The sequence below is a fragment of the Globicephala melas genome, chromosome 15, assembly GCF_963455315.2.
Source record: "Globicephala melas chromosome 15, mGloMel1.2, whole genome shotgun sequence".
NCBI classification, from domain to species: domain Eukaryota; kingdom Metazoa; phylum Chordata; class Mammalia; order Artiodactyla; family Delphinidae; genus Globicephala; species Globicephala melas.
The window spans coordinates 57,152,456-57,179,368 of record NC_083328.1 but is presented as its reverse complement, the minus strand read 5'-3'; the positions used below and the strand labels follow the sequence as shown (position 1 = coordinate 57,179,368).

General features: G+C 41.0%; 1 protein-coding gene across 4 annotated transcripts in view; it reads left to right on the top strand.

Moving 5' to 3' along the window:
* PTPRA (protein tyrosine phosphatase receptor type A) overlaps nt 1-26,913 on the top strand; it is a 183,725-nt gene that overhangs the window by 88,851 nt on the left and 67,961 nt on the right. For 2 of the 4 annotated variants that reach the window (XM_030847501.3, XM_030847499.3), the window contains exons 2-3: nt 23,856-23,934; nt 25,094-25,435. In XM_030847501.3, the coding sequence (XP_030703361.1) occupies nt 23,862-23,934; nt 25,094-25,435 (415 nt within the window). In that variant the 5' untranslated portion in view covers nt 23,856-23,861. Of the gene's footprint in view, nt 1-23,855; nt 23,935-25,093; nt 25,436-26,913 lie in introns of those variants that run through there. The other 2 variants (XM_030847503.3, XM_030847502.2) reach the window with 2 other exon arrangements.

Sequence of the window (26,913 nt, the reverse complement as noted above, 5' to 3'; positions counted from 1 at the left end):
CCTGCTTGCCGCAACTAGAGAAAGCCTGAGCGCAGCAACGAAGACCCAACACAGCCAAAAGTAAATAAATAAATAAATAATTTTTTAAAATCCTTGTACACCTTGGATAAACTCAGTTTGATCGTGGGTTATCTTTTTCGTGTACTGAATTCAGTTTGTTAATATTTTGTTTAGGATTTTTGAATCTATATTACTGAGTGGAAGTGGTCTTATAATTTCCTTTCTTCTAATGTTTTTGTCAGGTTTTACTCACCTCTTAGAATGAGTTGGGAATTAGTTCCTCTTTCTTCTCACTTATCATCTGGGCCGAGTGTTTTCTTTGTGGGAAAATTTTAAACTGCGGGTTCACCTTGAAGTTTTCAAAATTATTTGCCTATAGTTATTGAAAACAGTATTGATTTTCATATGCTGTAGTTGTAGTTATTTCCACTTTTTACTCATAATATTTTGTTCCTTCTCTTTATTTTTTTGTTTATCAAAGAACCATCCTTTCACTTTATTTCATTTTTATTGTATATATATATAGATATATTTTTTTTTTGGTTAGTTTCTGCTTTATAACAAAATGAATCAGTTATACATATACGTATATTCCCCTATCTCTTCCCTCTTGCGTCTCTCTCCCTCCCACCCTTCCTATCCCACCCCTCTAGGTGGTCACAAAGCACTGAGCTGATGCCCCTGTGCCATGCGGCTGCTTCCCACTAGCTATCTATTTTACGTCTGGTAGTGTATATATGTCCATGCCACTCTCTCACTTTGTCACAGCTTCCCCTTCCCCTTCCCTATATCCTCAAGTCCATTCTCTAGTAGGTCTGTGTCTTTATTCCCGTCTTACCCCTAGGTTCTTCATGACATTTTTTTTTTAGATTCCATATAAATGTGGTAGCATACGGTATTTGTCTTTATTGTATATTTTATGTACTTTTATTTTGTCTATTATTTCTGTAATTTTTAAACAACTTTATAATTGACATACAGTAAACTGTACACATTTAAAGTTTAAGATTTAGTAGGTTTTGACATATCTATACAGCGGTGAAACTCACCACAGTCAAGAGAGTGTGAACATATCCATCACCCCTCAAAGTTTTCTTATGTCCCTTTGTAATCCCTCCTTCTTGCCCCTGCCTACTCCTCCATCCCCAAGCAATCAGTGACCTATTTTCTGTCACTATAGGTGTTTGTATTTTCTAGGTTTTTTTAAAAAATAAATTCATTTATTTAGTTAGTTATTTGGGCTGCGTTGGGTCTTCATTGCTGCACGTGGGCTTTCTCTAGTTGTGGTGAGGAGGGGCTACTCTTCGTTGCAGTGCATAGGCTTCTCATTGCTGTGGCTTCTCTTGTTGCAGAGCACAGGCTCTAGGTGCGCGGACTTCAGTAGTTGTGGCAGATGGGCTTCAGTAGTTGTGGCTCGCAGGCTCTAGAGCGCAGGCTCCGTAGTTGTGGCACACGGGTTTAGGTGCTCTGTGTCATGTGGGATCTTCCTGGACCAGGGCTTGAACCCGTGTCCCCTGCATTGGCAGGCGGATTCTTAACCACTGAACCACCAGGGAAGTCCTCTAAGTTTTTATCTAAGTGAAGTCATGTGTTATTGTATTAATCATGTGTTTATGATGCTTTGACATCTAGAACCTTGCTGACCTTGGAGAGACTTCACCTCCTGGGTTAGCCGGTTTCTGTAGATAGTAAACAACTCACCTGCTAGAGTGCCTTTCATATGCAAACCAACCAATCCAGAGCCCACACCCTAAATACCTCCTTTATTGGGCTGTCATACTCTGGGTCACTGTTGACGTGCTCAATTCACCCTAGGGCCATGTACCAGGTGACTAAGGACAACCTTTAAGCCCCAGAGCTATTTTTTTTTTTTTTTTTGCTTTTCGCGGGCCTCTCACTGTTGTGGCCTCTCCCATTGCGGAGCACGGGCCGGACGCGCAGGCTCTGCGGCCATGGCCCATGGGCCCAGCTGCTCCGCGGCATGTGGGATCTTCCCAGACCGGGGCACGAACCCGTGTCCCCTGCATCGGCAGGCGGACTCTCAACCACTCTGCCACCAGGGAAGCCCCCCAGAGCTAATTTTAAAACTTTACCTTGTCCATTGCCCATTCCTTCCTGAAGAAGCCACAATAATGGCTCTTACTCAAGTTTTCCCCTCACTCCCTCTCCTCTTGTGCCACCTCCTTTTGGGAACTGTGAGTAACAAACTAACAAACTATCTTTTCAGGAACAGTCATCTGATTTGTTGGTCTCACCATGCCTGAATAATAATAAAACCTACATTTTAAAACAAGTATGTACTCTTGTCTTGCTCCTTTTACTCAGCATAATTTTTTTTTTTTTTTTTTTGCGGTATGCGAGCCTCTCACTGTTGTGGCCTCTCCTGTCTCGGAGCACAGGCTCCAGACGCGCAGGCTCAGCAGCCATGGCTCACGGGCCCAGCCGCTCTGCGGCACATGGGATCCTCCCGGACCGGGGCACGAACCCGTGTCCCCTGCATTGGCAGACGGACTCTCAACCACTGCGCCACCAGGGAAGCCCCAGCATAATTATTTTGAGATTCATCCATCTTGTGTGTATCAACAGTTAATTCATTCTTATTGCTGAGTAGTATTTCATTATATGTCTATACCAAAATTTGCTTATGCATTCATTTATTAATGGGCACATGGGTTATTTCCAGATTTTGGCTATTACAAATAAAGCTTCTGTGAACAATAATAAACAAATTTTTATATGGACATACCTTTCCTTTTCTCTTGGATGAATACCCAAGAGTAGAATGGCTGGATCATAGTATATGTTTAGCTTTTTAAAGAAACTGCCAAATGATTTTCCAAAGTGGTTATACCATTTTACATTACGACCAGCAGTGTGAGGGTTCTGATTTTTTTATATATCCTTGATAACACTTGGTATTATTGATCTTTTAATCTTAGCCACTTCAGTGAGCAGATAGGGGTATCTTGCATTTCACTTTGCATTTCCCTGATGACTGATGATTTGTAGCCTTTTCCATGTTCTGGTTTCCCTTTACATATATCTTCTTTGGTGAAAATTTGTTCAAATCTTTTGCCCATTATTTTGTTGGGATGCTTCTTATTGTTGAAGGTTGAGAGTTTTTGTGGATACCAATTCTTTATCAGATAAATGCTTTCTAAGATTTTCTCTGGCTTGCCTTTTTAAAAAGTTTTGGAGAGATGTATATATAAATATATGATAAAATGTACTGTTTTAACCATTTTTTAGTGTATGTTCTTGTGGCTTTAATTTTATTCACATTGTTGGGTAGCCATTACCACTGTCCATCTCCAAAACTTTTTCATCTTCCCCAACTGAAACTCTGTACCCATTAAATAATAACTTCCCATTTCCCCCTTCTTCAGCCCCTACGACCACCTTTCTACTTTCTGTCTTTATGAATATGACTCCTCTACATACTTCATATGAATGAAATCATACAATAGTTGTCCTTTTGTGATTGGCTTATTTCACTTGTATGATGTCTTCAAGGATTATCCATGTGGTGGTATGTGTCAGTTTCCTGTGTAAGGCTCCATTGTATGAATATACATTTTGTTGATCCATTTATTTTTCGATGGACACTTGGGTCACCTTTTGGCTGTTGTGAATAATGCTGCTATGAACATTGGTATACAAGTATGTGTTTGAATTCCTGCTTTCAGTTCCTTTGAGTATATACCCAGAAGTAGTGATCTTGTATCCTATGATAATTCTGTATAATTTTTTGAGGAATCAAAAAGTTTGATGGTTTCCACAGTGGGTACACCATTTTACATTCCCATTAGCAATGTACAAGTGTTCCAGTTTCTCTACATCCTTGCCAAAACTTGTTCTTTTCTTTCATTTTTCTTTTCTTTCTCTCTTTTCTTTTTTTTTTTTTAAATAATTATAGCTATCCTAGTGGATGTGAAATGGTATCTCCATATGGTTTTGATTTGACTTCCCTAATGATTAGTGATGTTGAGCATTTTTCATGGGCTTATTGGCAACTTGTGTGTCTTTGGAGAAATGTCTATTCAAGTCCTTTGCCCATTTTTTTTAACCAGGTTGTCTTTTTGGTTGTTGAGTTGTAGGAGTTCTTTATGTATTCTAGTTTTCAGTCCCTTATCAGATAGGTGGTTTGCACATATTTTCTCTCATCCCTGAGTGTTCTTTTCATTCTGTTGATAGTGTCCTTTGATGCACAGAAGTTTTTAATTTTGATAATTTAGCTATTTTTTTATTTTGTTGCCTGTGTTTTTGGTGTTATATTTTAAAAAGTCATTGCCAGATCCAATGTCATGAAGCTTTTCCCTTATATTCTAAGAGTTTTATAGTGTTAGCTTTGATGTTTAGGTCTTTGATCTATTTTGAGTTAATTTTTGTATATGATGTAAGTTGGGGGTCCAACCTTATTCTTTGGCATGTGGATATCCAGTTGTCCCAGCACAATTTGTTGAAAAGGCTGTCTTTCCTCCATTGAATTGCCTTTGTACCTTTGTCAAAAATTATTTGGGCATATTTGTGTGGGTCTTTTTCTGGCTCTTAATTTTATTTCATAGATCTGTACATTATAGCCTTAACACTGGGTAAATGGATTCCTCACATTTTATTCTTTTCAAAATTGTCCCTGGTTTTTGTTTTTGTTTTTTAATTGAGATACAGTTGACTTACAGCATTATATTAGTTTCAGGTATATAGCATAGTGACTCAAATTTGTATAGATTACACTTCACTTAAAGATATTATAAAAAGGGGCTTCCCTGGTGGCGCAGTGGTTGAGAGTCCGCCTGCTGATGCAGGGGACGCGGGTTCGTGCCCCGGTCCGGGAAGATCCCACATGCCGCGGAGCGGCTGGGCCCGTGAGCCATGGCCGCTGAGCCTGCGCGTCCGAGCCTGTGCCCCGCAGCAGGAGAGGCCGCAACGGTGAGAGGCCCGCGTACCACAAACAAACAAAAAAAGATATTATAAAAATACTCACTGTAATTCCCTTTACGGTATAATATATCCTTGTAGCTTACTTATTTTATACATAGTAGTTTGTACTTCTTAATCTCCTACCCCTATCTTGCCCCTCCCCCCTTCCTTCTCCACACTAGTAGCCACTAGTTGTTCTCTATGTCTGTAAGTCTGTTTCTGTTTTGTTATATTCATTTGCTTGTTTAGTTTTTATTTTTATTTTATTTTATTTATTCTATTCTATTCTATTCTATTCTATTTCCTTCTTTCCTTACTCCCTCCCTTCCTCTCTCCCTCCCTTCCTCTCTTCCTGTGCAGCATGCAGGATCTTAGTTCCTCAACCAGGGATCCCATGCCCCCTGCAATGGAAGCACAGAGTCCCAATCACTGGACTGCCAGGGAAGTCCGTGTTTATTTTTTACATTCCACATATAAGTGATAACATACAGTATTTGTCTTTCTCTGTCTGACTTATTTTACTAAGCATAATACCCTCCAGGTTCATCCATATTGTGGAAATGACAATTTTTCATTCTTTTTTATGGCTTAGTAGTATTCCTGTGTGTGTGTGTATGTGTTTGTACACACCACATCCTGTTTATCCATTCATCTGTTGATGGACACTTAGGTTGCTTCCATATCTTGACTATTGTGAATAATGCTCCTGTGAACATTGGGGTGCATGTATCTTTTCAAAGTAGTGTTTTTGTTTTCTTCGGGTATATACCCAAGAGTGGAATTGTATCATATGGTAGTTATATTTTTAGTTTTTTGAGGAACCTCCATACTGTCCTTCTTTGTTTTGTGTTAGTCTTAGTTTTAAAGTCTAAGTTGTCTGATATAAGTGTTTGTACCTCAGCTTTCTTTTGATTTCCATTTGCATAAAATACCTTTTTGCATCCCATTACTTTCAGTCTATGTGTGTGTCTTTAGATCTGAAGTGAGTCTCTCATAGGCAGCATATATATGGGTCTTATTTTTGTATCCATTCAGCCACTTGGTCTTTTGATTGGAGTATTTAGTCCATTTACATTTAAAGTAATTATCGATAGGAATGTACTTACTGCCATTTTGTTAATTGATTTGGGTGGGGTTTTTTTGGTAGTTCTTTTTTGCTCTTTTTGTTCTCTTGTGATTTGATGACTATCTTTAATGCTGTGTTTGGAATCCTTTCTCTTTTTTGTGTGTGTATCTATTATAGATTTTAAGTTGCTGATCTCTTAATTTCAAATGCATTTTAACAACCCTGCATTATTTTTTAACTCCCTCCTCCCATGATTACTGTTTCTGACATCATGTTTTTCATCTCTTTGTTTTGGGTATCCTTTACCTACTTACTGTAGATGTAGATGATTTTATTACTTTTGTCTTTTAACTTTCCTACTAGCTTTTGTATGTGGTTTATTTAATACTTTACTGTTTATTTGCCTTTATTGATGAGCCTTTTCCTTTTGTCGTTTTTATGTTTCTAGTTGTAGCCTTTTTTTTTAAGAGAAGTCTAAAAAAACATTTAATGTTAATATTTCTTTTTTATTGATTGATTGGCTGCGTCAGGTCTTGGTTGCAGTACATGGGATCTTTCGTTGTAGCATGCAGGCTCTTTGTTGTGGCGCACGGGTTCTAGAGTGCATGGTCTCAGTAGTTGCAGCATGCGGGCTCTCTAGTTGTGGTACGTGGGCTTAGTTGCCCCGTGCAGCATGCATGTGGGATCCTAGTTCCCTGACCAGGGATCAAACCTGTGTCCTCTGCATTGGAAGGCCGATTCTTAACCACTGGACCACCAGGGAATCCCCCCTTTAACATTTCTTGTAAAGCAGTTTGATGGTGCTGAATTCTTAGCTTTTGCTTGTCTGTAAAACTTTTGATCTCTCCATCAAATCTGAATGAAAGCCTTGCCAGGTAGAGTATTCTTGATTGTAGGTTTCCCCTTTCATCACTTTAAATATATCATGCTACTCTCTTCTGGCCTACAGAGTTTCTTCTGAAAAGTCAGCTGATAGCCTTATGGAAGTCCCCTAGTACATAGCTTGTTGCTTTTGCCTTGCTGCTTTTAATATTGTCTCTTTATCTTTTTTTTTTGCCATTTTAATTACAGTGTATCTTGGTGTGGTCCTCTTTGGATTGATCCTGGTTGGAATTCTCTGTGCTTCCTAGACCTGGATGTCTGTTTCCTCTCCCAGGTTAAGGAAGTTTTCAGCTGTTACATCTCCATATATGTTCTCTGCCACTTTCTCTCTTCTTCTGGGACCCCTGTAATGCTAATGTTTTGGCTGCTCTGGGTCTTAGTTGCAGCACACTGGCTCTTCGTTGCAGCATACAGGATCTTTGTTGCAGCATGCAGGGTCTTTTTAGTTGCGGCATATGGGATCTAATTCCCTGACCAGGGATCGAACCCAGGCTCCCTTCATTGGGAGGGTGGAGTTTTAGCCACTGGACCACCAGGAAAGTCCCAAATGTTAGTACTCTTGATGTTGTTCTCGCAGTCTCTTAAACTGTCCTCATTTCTTTTTGTTGTTGTTGTTCAGCTTCAGTGATTTCTACTACTTTGTCTTCCAGCTTGCTGATCTGTTCTTCTTTATCATTTAATATACTGATGATTCTTTCTAGTGCATTTTTCATTTCATTTATTGTATTCTTCATCTCTGGTTCTTCTTTATATTTTCCAACTCTTTGTTTAAAACTGCTAAGTTCTCACTCTGTTCATCCATTCTTCTCTCAAGTTCTTTGGTCATTTTTACAATCATTACCTTGAACTCTTTATCGGATAGACTGCCTGTCTCCACTTTACTTAGTTCTTCTTCTCGGGTTTTATCTTGTTCATTCATTTGGAACATGTTCGTTTGTCACCTCATTATACCTAATTTGCTGTTTTTATTTCTGTGTATCTGGTAGGTTACATTTCCTGAGCTTGGAGAAATGGCCTTTTGTAGGACACGTCCTATGCATCCCAGCAGTGCACTCCCCTCTAGCCACCAGACCTGTATGCTCTAGGGGTACCCGCTATATGAATTGCATGGGTCCTTCTGTTGTGGTGGTCTGGTAGGTGTGGCTGGCCCCTGGTCCATTTGGTTGCCAGGCCCTACCTTGCGTGGAGGCTGCTGGCCACTGGTTGGCTGGGCCAGGTCATGAGGCAGCTGGCTGTGGAACCCCGAGGGAGTCCCAGGGCTAGTGCTGGATCACTGGTGGGCAGAGCCGGATTGGGGGGAGGCAGGTTGCAGGGCCAGGGTTCCTGGATGTAGTGTAGCCTGCTGGTGAGTGGGCCCAATTCCTGACATGGCTGGCTGCAGGTTCCAGGATGTTACAAAGCTGGTGCTACTCCACTGGTGAGTGGGGCTGGACCCTGGGGCACCTGGCTGAGGAGTCCAAGGCATCTCAGAGATGGTGTTGGCCTGTTGGTATGTGGGGCCATGGCTGGTGTTGACCAGCTAGTGGGCGGGGCCAGGACCCAGGGGGTCCTGGGGCTAGTGCCAGCTTGCTGCTAGGAGGAGCTGGGTCCTGGGGTCTCTGGGTGCAGGGCCCCAAGGTCCCAAAGCTGGTTCAACCTGCTTTTGGGTGGGGCTGCTGGCTGAGGGGCCCAGGGTGTCCCAGAGCTGGTGTTGACCTGCTAGTGGGCAGAACTGGGTCCTGGGTGAGGGGGTCCCAGGGCTGGTGCCAGCCTGCTGGCTTGTTATCTGGGTCCTGACAGGGCAGACTGCAGGGCTGCAGTGGCCCTGGGGTTGGTATCCACCAGCTGGTGGGTGGGATTGGGGTACAAGGGATCCCAGGACTGGTACCTGCCCATCAGTGAGTGAAGCCAGGTCCCCGGGTCTCTGGCTGCAGGGCTAAGTGGTCCCAGAGCTGGTATTGAACCTCTGGTGAATGGAGCCAAGGTCTTAGAGGTTCTGGGGCTAGTGCTGGCTCACTGATGGGCATAGCTGGGTCCTGTGATTTCTGCTGTAGAGCCCTGGTAGTCCTGGAGCTGATGTTGGCCCTCTGGTGAGTGGAGCCAGTTCCCAACACAGTTGGCTGTTCTCTCTAGGGTGTCCCGAAGCTTGTACCCGCCCACTAGTGCATGGGACCAGATACCAGGCTGACTTGCTGAGGGGCCCAAGGTGTCTTGGAGTCGGCGTTGGCTTGCTGGTGGGTGGAGCTGGGGCCCAGGGGGTCCTGTGGCTAGTGCCTGCCCACTGTTGTCTGAGTCTGGCCCCTGGGCTAGTGCCAACTCATAGGTGGGCAGAACCAGGGCCCAGGGTCTCTGGCTGCAGGGCCCTGGGGGTCCTGGAGTTGGTGTGTTGGCTCACTGGTATGCCTGCCCACTGGAGGGTGGAGCTGGGCCCTAGGGTCTCTGGCTGCAGGTCCCCGGAGGTTCCAGGGCTAGTGCCTGCCCACTGTTGTATAGGGCCAGGTCCTAGGCCCTGTGGTGGACAGGGCCATGTCCCAAGTTGGCTGTGGGCTCAGGAGGTATTAAGGTAGCCTACCTGCTGGTGAGTGGGGCTGTGTCCCTGCCTGGCTAGTTGCTTGGCCTGAGGCGACCCAGTACTGGTGCTGACAGACTGGTGGGCGGAGCAATGTCCCAGTGCTAATAAGCTAGAGGGAGGATTCCAAAATGCTGCTTGCTAGCACCAATGTGCACGTGGTAGAACAAGCTCCCCAAAATGGCTGCCACCAGTGTTTATGTCCCCAGAGTGAGCTCCAGTTGCCTCCTGCCTCTCTGGGAGACTCTCCAAGATTAGCAGGTGGGTCTGACCCAGCCTCCTTTCAAATTACTGCTTCTGCTCTGGATCCCGAAGCATGTGAGATTTTGTATGTGCCCTTTAAGAGGCTATTTCCCACAGCTCTCTGGGACTCCCACAGGTAAGCCCCCTTGGCCTTCAAAGCCAAGTATTCTGGGGGTTTGTCTTCCTGGTGCAGGACCCCAATGTGGAGGTAAAACCTGTTGCTGCTTGGGGAGAACCTCTGCAATAAAAATTATCCTCCTGTTGCGTTTTGCCCTCCTGGGGCTATGGGTCTTGACTATATCGAGACTCCATCCCTCCTGCCCATCTGGTTGTGGTTTCCTTCTTTATATCTTTGTAGATCTTTTCTGCTAGATTCCAGTCTTTCTCATCAATAGTTGCTCTGCAGATAATTCTGATTTTGGTGTGCCTGCGAGAGGAGGTGAGCTCAGGGTCATCCTACTCTACCATCTTGGCCAGGCTCCGTCTCTGGCTTGTTTTTCAATTTTATTTTATGCACATAACCTGTACTATATTTTGGTTTTATATCTCCAGTAGTTTATTCCAGTATGTGCTTTAAGCAGAACAAATACTTTTCCATATTGCTCTTTGTCTTAATTAATCTGCAGTATAAGTTTAGTATAAACTGTTTTGTTTATTGAAGTAAGCTGATTTCATTGTCTCCAGGCTCATCTGTCTCCAGGCCCCAAATTGAATCTTGCCTTAGGTGTAACTCAAAGACAATAGAATTTAACAATCTATTTCTGAGCCTTAGTGGGCCTTTTTCATTCTCTGCATAAGCTCATCTTTGGAAATGAGCTGCTCTTGAGAACTTCAGACTCCTATTAATTTTAGGGGTTCCTCTCCCCTTTATTTGGGACCTGTATCACGTTGTCTTTCTCCATTGAAGACCTATAATGAAAGTTGATTTCTGGTGTTCCAGGACTTCTTCAGGAGCCCTTCAGCAGTTTTTCAGGTTCTTTTTTCTCACTAGCAAGTATTCAGCGTGTGTGTGCCATTCCTACTCCACCCTCCCTTAGTGGCATGTGTCAATTTTTTTTTTTTAAGTTGAGAATTATATTTTGTTGTTAGCTTGTTTGATTATTTATTTATTTATTTGGCTGTGCCAGGTCTTAGTTGCAGCATGTGGGATCTTTTGAGTTGCTGCGTGCAAACTCTTAGTTGCGGCATGTGGGATCTAGTTCCCTGACCAGGGATCGAACCCAGGCCCCTGCACTGGGAACGTGGAGTCTTAGCTACTGGACCATCAGGGAAGTCCCAGGCATGTGTCAGTTTTTTACTCATCAGCACCCACCTACTCCTGCCTCCTGTGTTTGTCAGATGTCTCCTGCCTGGCTTGCTCATTGCTGCTTTTGTCAATCTCTACAGCTGTCTTCTTTTCTTTGGCTTACTGCCTGACTTCCATGGCAGTTGCTCTGTCATTGCCTGTCTGCCATTCTGCCCCTTCTCCAACCCTTCACCCCCATTCCATCCCCTGTAGGTACAACATGTACTGTAGTACTGTACTCTTCTCAATGTTCAGAACTAAGCTCATCACCTTCCCTATGGTATGTCTCAAAGCAATCATTCTTCTGCATATAGCATTGAGATTCATCTAAGTCAGCGACCTGGGCCTTCCTTACCTCTGACATCTCATTGTTAAGTTTTCAGTTCTGTCCCTATACACTTATCAGCCCTGCTCTGAGGTCCTCCTGGTTCATTGGCTAGATTATTTCAGAAAGCTTCAGTCAGCAGCCCTTCTAACCTCAAACCACACCAGTTGATCCTCTACCCTACTATTAGTCATTGTTTGAAAATCCATATTGTTATGGTCAACCTCCCTGTGTTAAAGCCTCTGGTGGTTCCTCAGTGTGTTCAGTGGAAAGTCAAAACTTTTTATTGTGGCCTAACAAGCCCCTTTGTGATCTGTTCGCTGCTTCTTCTAGCCTCATCTCCTGCATTTCCTCCACATATCCTCACAGTCCCCAGTCTTTCATGTCTGCCATTTTCACATTCATTTAGCAAATGTTTATCGAGGTCCTGCTTGATGCCCTTACCTAGCTCTTTGCCATTCCTGGAACCAGGTAGATCTTTTCAAGCTTCAAAGTCCTCTTTGCTTTAAAGACTTTTTCTTGTTTCTGACCCTTCTCCTGGCTAACTGCTCTTTTTCCTTCCAAGTTCATCTCAAGCATTATCTCCCCTGAAAATCCTTCTGTGGTGTGCAGTTTTACTACCTCGCCTTAGTGTTAATTGACTAACATTTTGCCAGGTGATAATTCAGGGTTTGAAATAAATAGCTTATTTGTGCCTCACTGCTGGTTAGTGAACTACTTGATGGCAGTCTATACTTAGTCCATATCTAATCTGTCTGTGTATTCCCATTATCTGGTTGGAGGTTTTTTGTTTTTTTGTTTTTTTAAAATTTATTTATTTATTTGTTTTTTTGGCTGCTTGGGTCTTCGTTGCTGCGTGCGGGCTTTCTCTAGTTGCGGTGAGCAGAGGCTATTCTTCGTTGCGGTGTGGAGGCTTCTCATTGCGGTGGCTTCTCTTGTTGTGGAGCACAGGCTCTAGGCATGCGGGCTTCAGTAGTCGTGGCTTGAAGGCTCTAGAACGCAGGCTCATTAGTTGTGGCGCACGAGCTTAGTTGCTCCACAGCATGTGGGATCTTCCTGGGCCAGGACACGAACCCGTGTCCCCTGCATTGGCAGGCGGGAACTTTGGAGTTTTAAAAGCCCTGAGTTTGAATCCTAGTAGGCACTTACTAGGTATGTGGCTTGGACAAATTCCTTAACCTCTGTGATCTTTATTCATTTGTAGAATGGAAAAACAGTACCTAACTCAAAAGGTGGTTGTGGGAATTAATTAGGTTAAAGTATATAGAATGCCTCATACAAATGCCTAGCACATAGCAGGCAACCAAGGATTATAGTTGTAAAAATAGTTTTTGATCTTAATAATAAATAACATAATGTTAATGAGTGAACAGTTAGCTGAAGGAACTGAACTCTCCATCTAGGTGCCTTTTTCTCAAATCAGAGAATCTGAAAAGCTCTAGAAGAAGGCTCAGGCAGAGCATAACACTCCTGGCTGCCACTTTGTTTCTTCCACACCTGGGAGACATCTTTCAACAGTCTTTAAACTTTTGAAGGGTCAGTGATATGTGAAGAAAAGTCCGGTAGACCTGGATTTGAATTCTACTTCTACAACTCCCAGCTATGTGACCATCTCTCAGTTTCTTTATCTTCAAAATGGGAATATGAAGAATCTCTCTCATGTAGAGTTGCTCTGAGATTTAACTGAGATAAAAGGCCAAATATTGAGATAAATTGTACCTGATACTTGATCATATTTTATCAATGTATTGAATATTGAGATAAATTGTACCTGATACTTGATCATATTTTATCAATGTATTGAATATTGAATGCTTAGCTTTGTATAGATGGACTCTTAATGGAAGCTATCACAGCCAGAGTCTCTACTCTGGAGAATGTGCAGATTGGCTGAGCTCTCCTTTGCTAGTGGGAACGTCATAATATTAATTCCTTGTAACATTTTTTCTTTAGCAAATGTATGCCACATTGTGCTTCCTAGCAAGAGCACCAAGGAAAATGCATTTCAGAGCACCCTCATCGTTTCCATTCCTTATCCATAGCAAGTCATAATGTTAGGAGTTGGTCTTCTTATTCTTTATAACTATCTGTATCAGGATTGGGGTTGGTTGCATATATCAGAAAATAGGTTTATTTCTTTCTTGTATATATGAAATCTGAAAGTAAGCAGGACTGGTATGGCAGTTCAACAGTGTCATCAGAGAACTTGGTCTCTTTCTAGCTCTCTATTCTATTATCTTGAAAGTCACTTCAGGGCCCATAATGGCTGCTGGGGCTCTAATCATCACATCTGAATTCTAGATTACAGGAGAGAGAGAACAGGGAAAAAAGACTCCCTACCTCCCTCCCTGTTAAACCACCTTCCTAGAGATCTCATAATATACTTTAGCTTATATCTCCTTGGCCAGAATTTAGTCACTTGTCTACACCTAACTGAGGAATGGGCGTGTTCTCCTTAGTACTAGCATCCAGTTTTCTTTCTTTCTTCCTCTCCTTGTTCTTAGGTGAGGGTGGCATGTCTCTCCAGACCGCAGGGTTCATTGACAGGGAGTGTACATCTGGGCAAGGAGTGTTTGTCTTTGGCCAGAAGCTCAAAAATTCTTTCTTTACTAGATACTCAATATGCCTGTGATGGTTCCTTAATCTTGGGTGCAGTATATATATTTAAAATAATTTACCCCTGAAATGTGTGTAAGCATGTATAATTGATTGCAATTCAAGAGAGACTCCCTCCCCCACAAGGTACACAGCATGGTAAGTTGTAATAACACCAATATCAGCATCATACGATTGTGAAGGATTAAGCGAGAGGAAGCATACCAAGTGCTCAGTGCAGACTGGGATTTGAGATGGGAGGGCAAGTGTGAGTGATTTAACAGCCAATGAACAATGCCCACCATCCATGTCCCCACTGCAGAATTCAGCCTCCACATGATTTCCTGGGGAACGTCTCAGATCTGCTATGCTGAATTTGAATTTTAAGAACATTTAGGAAATGTTCTTAGACACTAAAATATTAGGAAAACAATAGCTATAATTTTTCAGAACTTGCTTTGTTGTTTGTCCTAAGGCTTTTAAGTATCGCTAATGGCATCTTGGTTTTCCTTTGTTATTTGAATGTTAAACTTTCCTGGTTTATCTCCCTAATGTATGTGCAGTGGAAACAAATTTTTTTAAGTAAGAAATGTTTTTGTAATGAAAAAAGAACTGTATATTAGCCTTTTGTCTGGGTGTGGTGGGGTAGGAGAAAGGATACAGTGTGTATGCCATTGTGTCCAATAAATTAGGGAACTGCCCAGACCTTCATGACTCATCTCCCAAAGCCTCCCTGCTCATTTATTCTATACTCACATAACCAAAGGCTTATTATTCACAAGCGTGTTTGAAAAAAATGAAAAATGTATAAGCTTGAGTTTCTTCCATTATTTGGCTTTCCTGGAGTATATAATTCAGTCTTTACTCAGGCCACTGTTGCCCAATCAAAAATAACGTGTAAGGACCTCCTGGTGGCGCAGTGGTTAATAATCCGCCTGCCAGTGCAGGAGACACAGGTTCAAGCCCTGGTCTGGGAAGATCCCACATGTCGCGGAGCAACTAAGCCCGTGGGCCACAACTACCAAGCCTGCGCTCTAGAGCCCGCGAGCCAGAACTACTGAAGCCCGCGTGCCTAGAGGCCGTGCTCCACAACAAAGGGAAACCACCACAATGAGAAGCCCGCGCACCGCAACAAAGAGTAGCCCCCACTCACCGCAACAAGAGAAAGCCTGCACGCAGCGATGAAGACCCAACGCAGCCAAAAAATAATTAATTAATTAATTAATTAATATTAAAAATGTGTAAGATAGAGGAGGAAATCATATACAGTTAACTCCTACCTAACAAAAGCAAACAGAAAGACTGGTTAAAATGATTGTGGTATATCCATATGATAAAGCACTTATGCAGCTACTGAAAAGAAAAGTAGCTGGAAAGTATTGATGTGGAAGATGTCCAGAATTTATTATTTAAGTAAAAATGCAAACTGTAGACAGCAGATCTACTATCCTGTTTATTTATTTATTTTTTATGTGTAGGTATATAATTTTATAGTATAGGAAATCTCTAAAGTATATGAAAGAAAGTGTTTAGTGATCACTTTTGGGAAATGGGACAGGCAGGAGGTGAATGAGACTTAGATTTTTCTTTATATCCATCGGTTCTGTTTGTATGTCTTTTGTTGTTGTTGTTTGGCTGTGCCATGCCTAGCTTGCAGGATCTTAGTTCCCTGACCAGGGACTGAACCCGGGCCCCGGCAGTGAAAGCACTGAGTCCTAACCACTAGACCACCAGGGAATTCCCTGTTTGTATGTCTTGTAATGAGCATGCTTTATTTATTTATTTTAATAGCTTATAATTTCAGTGAAGGGGAGGAGGACCAATGTCTTTCCTATATAAGAAAAGTAATCTATTAATAAATAACATTAAAAGATTCCACTCATTTCAGTTAGAAGATGAATAAGGTCTAAGGATCTAACATAAAAGATGGTAACTATATTTGACAATACTCTATTGTATAATTGAAATTTGCTAAGAGATTAGAACTTAAATTTTCTCTGCCCCCAAAAAAGATAAACAGGTGAGGTGATGAATATATTAATTAATTAGATGGGGGAAATTCTTTCACAGTGTATATGTATATAGTATCACCACAATGTACACTTTAAATATCTTATAATTTTATATGTCAGTTTTACCTTAGTGAAGCTGAAATTTTAAAAAACAAAGATTCCATTCATAATGGTAACATAATATAAAAAAACCAGGAAGAAATGAATAGGACAAAAAATACAGTAACACTTTGAACATAAAAACTTGAATAAATGGGCAAAATACTAAAAACTTGATTAAATGGGCAAAATACTATGTCCCAAGATTATGCAATGCAATACCATGAAAATACCAGTTCTCTCAGAACTGATTTTTGTAATCAGCCTTTTATTCTAAACATTTCAAATGTAGAGAAGAGTTGAGAGAATTTTATATCCACCCAGCAAAATTCTACAATTAACATTTTACTCTACTGTATCTGTCTATCCATCCCCTGTATTCATCAATCCATATTGTTTTTATGTATTTCAAAGTAAGTTGTGTATATCAGTATACTTCTTCCCAGTTATTTAAGCATACATATCATTTACAACATGTGTTTATGGGTGGAATCTTTTTAGAGATAAAATTTATGTACAGTGAAATGCACAAATCTTAAGTTATCATTCAGTGAGTTCTGAAAAATTCATACACCCACACAACCCATTTCCTTGTCAAGATATAGAATATTACTGTTGTCCAGGAAGTACCCTCATGTTCCTTTTCAGTAAATCCTCCATCTCTTTCCCAGGCAACCATTGTTCTGATTTTTCCACCACAGATTAGTTTTGCTTTTTCTAGAACTTCATCTGTATGGAGTCATATGTTATGTAAGGCTTTTTTCACTCAGCATGATGTTTTTTAGATTCATCCATGTTTTTGTGTATATCAGTAGTTCTTTCCTTTTTATTACTGAGTAATATTCCATTGTAAGAAAAAAACCACTTTCCGTTTATATATTCTGTTAGCGATAGTTACTTGGATTATTTTCAGCTTTTTGTTATGAACATTCTTGTACTAGTCTTTTCTTGGACATATGTTCTTATTTCTCTTGTGTAAATATGTAGAAATGGAATTATTGGGTCATAAAGTTAGGTGTATATTTAGTTTTAAAAGAAGTTGTCAGACAAACTAATTTTTAAAATAAAATAAAAGTATCACAAATAGCTCATCTAAAAATCATCCTGTGACAAGGCAGAACCATTCCTACTATTAGAATTTGTGCACAGGCTTCCTGGCATCATGCAGACTATAGCTGAAAGGGAGGGCTGGTTTCCTTCTGACGTTTGATAGTGCATATTTCCCTCAGATTCAAACTATTTACCTGTTCATCTGTGTCAAGACTAGGCCTTCGTCATAGAACCAGCTTTCAAAATCCTCAATTCAGAGAGAGGTATGGGGAAGAGATAAATTTGGGAGAGTATGGGATGTCAATAAATCAGATGTGACAGAGAGGTTGAGGGATTTAACAACAAAGAAGTCGTGTGTGTGTGTGTGTGTGTGTGTGTGTGAGAGAGAGAGAGAGAGAGAGAGAGAGAGAGAGAGAGAGAGAGACAGACACACACAGAGAAGGGTGGGGAAGAGAGGAAGAGAAAGGGGGATGGGCGAAGGAGAAAGAAATACCAGTGGGCTTTTCCTCTTGTGAATTTTTAAAAATATATTTATTTATTTATGGCTGCATTGGGTCTTAGTTGCAGCATGCAGGATCTTTCGTTGAGTCATGCAGGCTCTTTGTTGCGGTGCACAGGCTTCTCTCTAGTTGCAGTGCGCAGGCTCTCTAGTTGTGGCATGCAGGATACAGAGCACGTGGGCTCTGTAGTTGTGGTACATGGGCTCTCTAGTCGTGGTGCACAGGCTTAGTAGTTGGAGCGCATGGGCTTAGTTACCCCACGTCATGTGGGATCTTAGTTCCCCAACCAGGGATGGAACCCACGTCCCCTGCATTGGAAGGCGGATTCTTAACCACCAGACCACTAGGGAAGTCCCTCCTCTCATGAATTTTGAGTTTTTTGCAAAAGTTATTATTATTGTTTTTTTGGCTGTGTGGGGTCTTCATTGCTGCACGCGGGCTTTCTCTAGTTGCGGAGAGCGGGGGCTACTCTTTGTTGCAGTGTGTGGGCTTCTCATTTCAGTAGCTTCTCTTGTTGCGGAGCACGGGCTCTCTAGGTGCACGGTCTTCAGTAGTTGTGGCACGTGGGCTCGGTAGTTGTGGCTCGCAGGCTCTAGAGTGCAGGCTCCGTAGTTGTGACACACGGGCTTAGTTGCTCTGCGGCATGTGGGATCTTCCCGGACCAGGGATGGAACCCATGTCCCCTGCACTGGCAGGCGGATTCTTAACCACTGCGCCACCAGGGAAGTCCCGCAAAAGTTATTTTTAAGATGGTTCAAAATTTTTAAAAAAGGCTTGTATGCTGAAATAAAATGATCTCCAAAGAGCCTCATTTTGTTTAACAGCTGCATAGTATTCCATTTTATGAATATGCCATAATTTATTTAAACACGTCTCCCTCTCCCACTGATAAACATTTAGGTTATTTTCAGTCTCTTTCTATTGCAGACTATGTTTCATTGAATAACCTGTATATTGGTCACTTTAAAAGTATGGGTATATCTGTAAAATTCTCAAGTAGAATTGTGTCAAAGTGTTTGTGCTTTTGTAATTCTGATAAATATTTACAGATCATATGAGAGTACTTGTTTACACAAACCCTTGCCCCAACGCAGTGTTGTTAAAGTTTTTTTATATTTGCCTATCTGACATGTGAAAAATGATATCACAGTATGGCTTTAATTTGGCTTTCTTTGATCATGAGTGAGTTTAAGCATTTTTTCTTATTAAGAGAACTGTTCAGTTTTCTGTGAATTGTCTGTTTCGTCTCTTTTACTCTTTTGCCATCTCTTAATCTGTAGGAGTCCTTTATATATCAAGGAAAATAGACCTTTGTGAATGAGTTGGAAATATTTTTAAAGAGCTCATTCTTTAAAAATATGGAGGTAGCTGTTTTAGTGGAATGGTGGAAAAAGAAGCCAGATTGCCATGGAGACAACTCTTTCTAGAAATTTGGCTGTGAAGTGGAGTAGAGAGAATGCTAGCTGGAGGATTGATATAGATTAAAAGGAGTTCTTTTCTTTGAGAAATTCTTAATTGTGTTTAAATGCTGTTATGAAAGGGCGTTAAACCTAGGAGATGGTGTTAGAGGATCTACAGGACAAGGTTCCTAAGGGACTGAGATTCTTGGGAGGAATTGCAGAGAAGGAAGAAATTTGTAAATAAGGTGACTGGTAGGTAAGGGTATCCCAGTCTAGTAGTTTCTCTTATCTCTGAAGTGAAGGCAAGGCCAACAGCCAAGGATGTGAGAGGAGATGGTTGGAGAGGAGAGGAGGTTCTTTGAAATCACTGGAGCATTAGAGAGAGAGCTGAGTAGGGAAATATAGAAAGATTGCAGAAAGTGTTCAGAGTTCCACTGAGGCAGAAACAGTGATCTTAACCTATGGGTTGTTTGATTTTCTTAAGGAACATTTGGCAGTCCAGGTGTAGGGCTGACAGTTGGATTAGTTCAGGGTTGGGGACTATTTCCCCCATGTAGGTGTAATAGAAGAACAACGTAGCAAAAGAATTTAGGATATTAGCAAGGTAGTGATTGAGCTAACACCAAGTTTTCTTGGTTGAGTAGAGAAGGAAATAAGACAGAACAGAGATATTGGAAGGAAAATTAGAGGTTCAAGGGACTGAAATCCTGGGTGAGGTCAAAGTGCAGGTATAGTAGACAGGAGTGTGAACTGCAAGGGTAAGGGAGTATGGTTGGAGAGTGGGAAAGTAAGATTCAGTATGAGAGCTTTTCCTGGTGCTGACAAAATCTAGAGTGCAGGGCTTCCCTGGTGGCGCAGTGGTTGAGAGTCCACCTGCCGATGCAGGGGACATGGGTTCGTGCCCCGGTCTGGGAGGATCCCACATGCCACGGAGCGGCTGGGCCCGTGAGCCATGGCTGCTGAGCCTGCGCGTCTGGAGCCTGTGCTCTGCAACGGGAGAGGCCACAGCAGTGAGAGGCCCTCATACTGCAAAAAAAAAAAAAAAAAAAAAATCTAGAGTGCAGCCATTGTCATGACAAGCCCCAGTGGAGTGGAGGTATAAGGTCATTGGAGGTGAGGAAGTCAGGGAACTCAGAGACTTGTCTGGATGTGAATTGTGGCTGTCATCTGTAAAGATGTTGAAACAAAATCTTCCAGGAGAATATCAGGACTTTGGAATGGGAAGAAAACTGTGAGCCACAATGCAGTGTCTTCAGTGACAAGTGAGTGCCAGGAAATCATAAGGCAAAAAAGCCCTCAAGAACAGGGCGTATTAGAGCAGACTCCAGGAAAAATGGTTTGTATATGGCATCCTAGAGGACTGAGGAAACCTCAACTGTACTTCCTGACTTTGCAGCTTTGGAATACTTGGAATGAAAGACTTGGAGACTGGAGGAGGGAAAGTTAAGCATAGGTGTGGTTGCAGTTTAGTCAGGGTGTCAGAACTCACAGGAATTTACCTGAGGGTCTTTATATCCTCTGGGAAGAATGAGGCCTTTACGATGGTTTTCCTGGTTGTGGTCCATGGATCTACCTTGTTACTGACATGGCTCTTCTTAAATTCTGACATGCCTCTCACTCCCTAGTTTATGCATACAAATCCTCTCCAACTTGCCATCCAGTATGCATTTGTTCTTTTCCTTGAATTCTTTCACTTCACTTTCCTCTGCAGTTTCCTTCCTTTAGTTTTGCTTCTTATATTCATGCTTTGTAGTGAAATCTATTTTCTTTTTAACTTACTTTTATTGATTATTTTTATTTATAAAAATATCATGCTCCTTATTTGAAAAATCTTGGAAATAAAATACAATATAAAGAAAATAAAAATCAAAAATGCTGTGCTAAAATGTTTATAGATTTTTCCTTCCAGGCTTACTTTCATGCATATACATTCATATACATACATAAATTTAGTTGAGATCAAATGGTATATTCAGAGTTTTTTTAGTATTTATTTACTTATTTTATTATTATTTATTTGGTTGTGCCAGGTCTTAGTTGCAGCTCTCAGGCTCCTTAGTTGCTGCTCTCAGGCTCCTTAGTTGCAGCTCTGAGGCTCCTTAATTGTGGTGTGTGAACTCAGTTGCAGCATGCATGTGAGATCTAGTTCCCTGACCAGGGATCAAACCTAGGCCTCCTGCATTCGGAGCATGGAGTCTTAACCACTGCACCACCAGGGAAGTCCCTATATTCAGTTTTGATCTGACGGGGTTTTTTAAGCTTAAAAATGATGGGCTTGTTCCATTTTCTTAAATTCTTCGAATATAGCATATCGAGTAGCAACAATTATTGTCTTGAAGAGCAGCGTAATACTACTGACTTTTCCCTATTTTCCCTATTTTTGGGTATTTGGATTGTTTGTATTTTTCCACTTAATGAATAGCTCCATATCATTTTAATCTGAGTTTCAGATTATTTACATATACTCAAGAATAGAACCTTGGAAATGGGTCAGAAAACAATGTGGGCACCTTTAAGATTCTTGTATAATCTTTCTGGAAAGGAGTTTGTTATTATAGGCTAATTGGTATTACCATCAGTAGTTTGAGTTCTGTTTTGAGTACCAAGGAGCACAATTGCTTGTGTCATATGGTAAGAATATGTTTAGTTTTGTAAGAAACCACCAAACTGCCTTCCAAAGTGGCTACACCATTTTGAATTCCCACAATGAATGAGAGTTTATGCTGCTCTGCAGAAGCTCCGGGATTTGATGTCAGTGTTTTGGATTTTGGGCATTCTGATAGGTGTGTAGTGGTGTCTCATTGTTTTAATTTGCAATTCCCTAATGACATATGTTGCTGAACATCTTTTCATATGCTTTTTTGCCATTTGTGTATCTTCTTTGGTGAGGTGTCTGTTCAGGTCTATTTTTTAATTGGGTTGATAGTTTTTTTATTGTTGAGTTTTAAGAGTTCTTGATTTTGGATAGCAGTCCTTTACCTGATGTGTGTTTGGCAAATATTTTCTCGCAGTCTGTGGCTTGTGGCTTGTCTTCTCATTCTCTTGACATTGTCTTTTGTAGAGCAGAAGTTTTTAATTTTGATGAAGTACAGCTTATTATTTTTTTATGGCTCTGCCTTTGGTGTTGTATCTTAAAAGTCATTGCTAAACCCAAGGTCATGTAGATTTTCTCCTATGTTATCTTCCAGGAGTCTTTTGCATTTACATCTAGGTCTGTGATTCATTTTGAGTTAATTTTTGTGAAGGGTATAAGGTCTGTGTCTAGATTTTTTTTCTTTCTTTTTTTTGTATATGTATGCCGAGCTATTCCAGCACCATTGTTTGAAAAGACTATCTTTGCTCCATTGTATTGCCTTTGCTCCTTTGTAAAAGATCCATTGACTATATTTATGTGGGTCTGTATCTGGGTTCTCTCTCATGTTCCATTGGTCTATTTGTCTGTTCTTTCACCAATACCACACTGCCTTGATTACTATTTGCTTTTTTATATTACTATTTGCTTTTACAGTAATCCTCCAACTTTGCTTCAGTATTGAGCTACCTATTCTCAGTCTTTTGCATCTCTATATAAACTTAACCAGTTCTTGATATCCACAAAATAGCTTGGTAGGATTTTGATTGAGATTGCACTGAATCTGTAAACCAAGTTGGGAAGAACTGACGTCTTGACAATATTGAGTCCTCCTATCCATGAACATTGTTTGTGATTGATTTCTTTTATATTTTGTAGCTTTTATTTTTTTCTATTGTCAGATATTCCATTTTTACCTTTGTGATTTATTCCTTTGTGATTTCTTACAATGCATTTATGTTTAGAAAATCCTTCCTCACTCTGCACTCACATTTGCATTTATTCCCTCTTAAAATGTGTTTGTAAGCATTTAATTTTTCAGCCCATCTGGATCTTATTTTGATATATGGAATGCAGTGATGGTCTAACCCCCTCCCCGCAAATACATTGTTATTTTTCCTAAAACCATGTCCTATTGGTTTATCAAAAATAGACATGGATACATACATAATAATCAGCCTTCCAATCTGTTTTCTAACCCTTATGGAGGGAATTGTATGCTTTCCCAATTTTGGATAATGATCGGGGGGAGGAGGGGAACTGGTCAAATCTTGTATGGCTGTACCTTGGGAAGGCCACTGGCTGAACCCAATTCCCTGCTAGGCATGGTTATTGGTACCAGAGGCAAACTCCTGGGATGTGCATAAACCACCTGCATTTCTTCACGCTTCCTCAGAGATTGTCATGTGCCCCATGGAGAGGCATGTGCTGATTCCCTTGGAGAGTCACTACCATATTAAATTACCTCTAAGCTGTGAGTCTCATGAAAATGGGACCTCTGAGGGTATTGCTCCCTAGTTGTTTCCCTAGTACCTAGCTTAGTATAGGGCATAGACATCTGAATGGATGAATGAGCCACTACTACCAATGGGAATGTGCCATAGCCCTCTGATATGGTTTGAAGTGAAATAAAAGGTTGAGAACAGCTGTATAACGTCTGCTTTGGAGGGCAGTACATTCATGCAGTCAACCTACCTTCTCCATACTTCTCATTCTGAAGACACTAAAGCTGCACATAGCAATTAACTGGGAAGCTTTTAAACGGATTGCTACCTGCCTCTCACCCCCAGAGATGTAGTCTGGCGCAGGGATTTGTTGTTGTTGTTGTTAAGTTCTTTGAGTGATTCTAAAGTACAGCCAAGGTGGAGAACCACTGCTCTTACTTACAGTTGTGTAAAGATTCAATTAAGTAGCTGGATTCCTGGGGAATTGTGCTTACCAGACTCGCAAAAGATCATTGGTCCTGTGTGTGCACTTTAATAGCTAGGAAGAGTTTGCCCAATATACTCCTTTGGTGAATAGTTTGGACATAGTTACAGTATAACGGGACCTTATCTAAAATGGCTCTCTATTTTCCAGGTCAACATGGATTCCTGGTTCCTTCTTGTTCTGCTTGGCAGTGGTCTGATACATGTTGGTGCCAACAACACTACCATAGGTAAAGTGCCATTTGATAAGACTGGTATTAGGAATAGAATTTTGGTTTTATGTTTAATGACCCAAATTTGAAGGCCTCGGTGATACTGAAGAAAGAAAAAATATTAAAGTTGTACTTAAAAGTGATAGTAAAATGTCTTTGCACATCTCTGGGTTATAGTGTATGCTATGCTCAGCATTGTTCTATATACCATATACTACTTTAAATAAAGAGATTATGTATTCATTCCTGAAAAGTTAAAAAAAAGAAAAGAAAACGGTTGCTATTTAAGACTCATATATTGATTCTGAGGAACTAAGTAAAGAATCCCGTTTCTCCCTCCATTAGACAGTAATCCTTTGGAAGTGAGGGAAGGATTCAGCATTAAAAGAAGAGTATGTGCTGCTTGGCATATACCCAGAGAAAACTGTAATTCAAAAAGATACATGCACCCCTATGTTCATAGCCGCACTGTTCACAATAGCCAAAACATGGAAACAACCTAAATGTCGATCAACAGATAAAGATGTGGTACATATATACAATGGACTACTACTCAGCCATAAAAAAGAATGGAAAAAAAAGGAACGAAATAATGCCATTTGTAGCTACTTGGATACAACTAGAGATTATCATACTAAGTGAAGTAAGAAAGATCCCATATGATACCACTTATATGTGGAATCTAAAATATGGCACAAATGGACCTATCTACGAAACAGAAATAGAGTCACAGACATAGAGGACAGACTTGTTGTTCCAAGGGGGAGAGGGGGAGGGAGAGGGAGGGACTGGGAGTTTGGGGTTGGTAGATGCAAACTATTACATTTAGAATGGATAAAGAACAGGGTCCTACTATATAGCACAGGGAACTATATCCAATCTCCTGGAACAAACGATAATGGAAAAGAATATTAAAAAAGAATGTATATATATGTGTAACTGAGTCACTTTGCTATACAGCAGAGATTGACAGAACATTGTAAGTCAATTATACTTCAATTTTTTTAAAAGATAATAAAATAAAAGAGGGTGAGTGTGTGTGTGTGTGTGTGTGTGTATCTGCTCATTGGTCTCCAAGTGTTTGAGAGTGTAGTAAGGGCTTGCTGCTTTGTGCCTCATACCTGTTGAGCGCTCAAATTCTTTGTGTGATGTTTTCTTGCTTTTTTTGTGTTTGTAGTTTCACCTTCAGTAGGCGTTACAACATCTATTAAAGCATCTACAGCAGAATCACTTAAAGAAGAGACCAAAACTTCAAATCCTACTTCTTCAGTAACTTCTCCTTCCTTGGCACCAACATCCAGCCCAAGCCTAACTCTGGGACCCACCTATGTAACCACTGTCAATTCTTCAGACTCTGACAATGGGACCACAAGAACAGTAAGCACCAATTCTGTAGTCACTGCAGTTTCACCAAATGGAACATGGCTTCCAGATAACCAGTTCACAGATACCAGAACAGAACCTTGGGAGGGAAATGCCAGCACTGCAGCAACCACTCCAGAAACCTTTCCTCCTTCAGGTACTAGAGGTGGTTTCTATTTGTTCTTTCTTTTCCTCTTTGAGTTTGTTCACCCTTTTATTTTTTTTGTTTGTGTTTTCTAGCAATAAAATTTCTTGAAATAAGTAAAATCGCCCAAGCACAAAGTAATGAAACCTAGATACAGGGGATTCTCAGGAATATCTGGTTAACATAGTTAAGAGGAAGGAAGATAGGGGACTTCCCCTGTGGTCCAGTGGTTAAGACTCTGCACTTCCAATGCAGGGGGCCCAGGTTCAATCCCTGGTCAGGGAACTGAGATCCTGCGTGCCGTGTGGCCAAAATAAAAAGGAGGTAAGAAGAGAGATTCTGGAGGTTATCCTGCTTTGCATGGGATCCTGGTTAGACTGGGGAGACTTAATCATGTTTAATGGTAGAGAAGAAGATTGAAAATATAAGAGAAAGAGGAGAGCTAATTGATGATGTGAGAGACTGAAGATGAAAGGATAGTGAAACTGAGTAATAGTATTAGCCTTGAAAAGGAAGGAATCCATGGAGACCATGGGAAGGAGAAGGGGTCTGGGTGTCTATAACAATTAGATAAGAGTGGAAGGCCTGTGGCCAGGAGTAGAGTTAGGAAGAAGAATTCAGGGAAACAGTTAAGTTACACTGCCAGTTTGTTCAGGGCCTCAGCCCAGCCCACTTCTCTTCTTGGATCAATCACTGGTTGAAGTGGAAGTGGCTTTGAAGATAGAATCAGAGACCTAAATCTGAGACCAGGTGGGGTAGGGCAAATTTCCGAGGACTGGAGGGGGTTCCTCTAAGGGCTTCTGTGAGTAGTAAAAGAAATAATTGTTCCCCGACAGCTATATAATTGTCATTCCTTTTCTAGCAAAAATCACTGTTACTCTTTGGTCTTATCCCCTTGGCTCATATTTTTTCCTTGTTAGAAGGTCAGTGCCCCATATGGAATCACATATGGCTCCTGGGGGGCATATTTACTGAATTGAATCTCATTTGCTGATGACATCTTTTAGCTAGACCTTACAACTCAGACCCTGCACCTGCCAGCTTTAATCCCATATGTTCTACTATAAAGGTTATGCAGCATTTGCGGTTAAGAGCACAATCTGCTGAGCCACACTACTTGATTTTGAATCCTAACTCTGCCATACACTAGCTGTGTGAGAATAGGCAAGTCTATTTAACCACTTTACCTCAGTTTCTTCATCAGTATATAAGAATGAATGATGATGATAGTACTTACTTCATAAAGGAGCTGTTAGGATTAAACAAGTTAATATGGGTAAAATATTTATAATGGGGCCTACGTATGGTAAACACTAATTTTAAGTGTTAGGCATCGTACTACGAGTTTTATAGAAGTAATTCCTGTAAAGTATCCTATGGATCCTATTAAGTAGGTTCTATTTTATGTTTTATAGGTGAAGGAGTTTTACAGTGTTTTTCAAAGCACAGGTCATGACCGATTCTTGAAATCAGTTTAGTGAGCCACCACA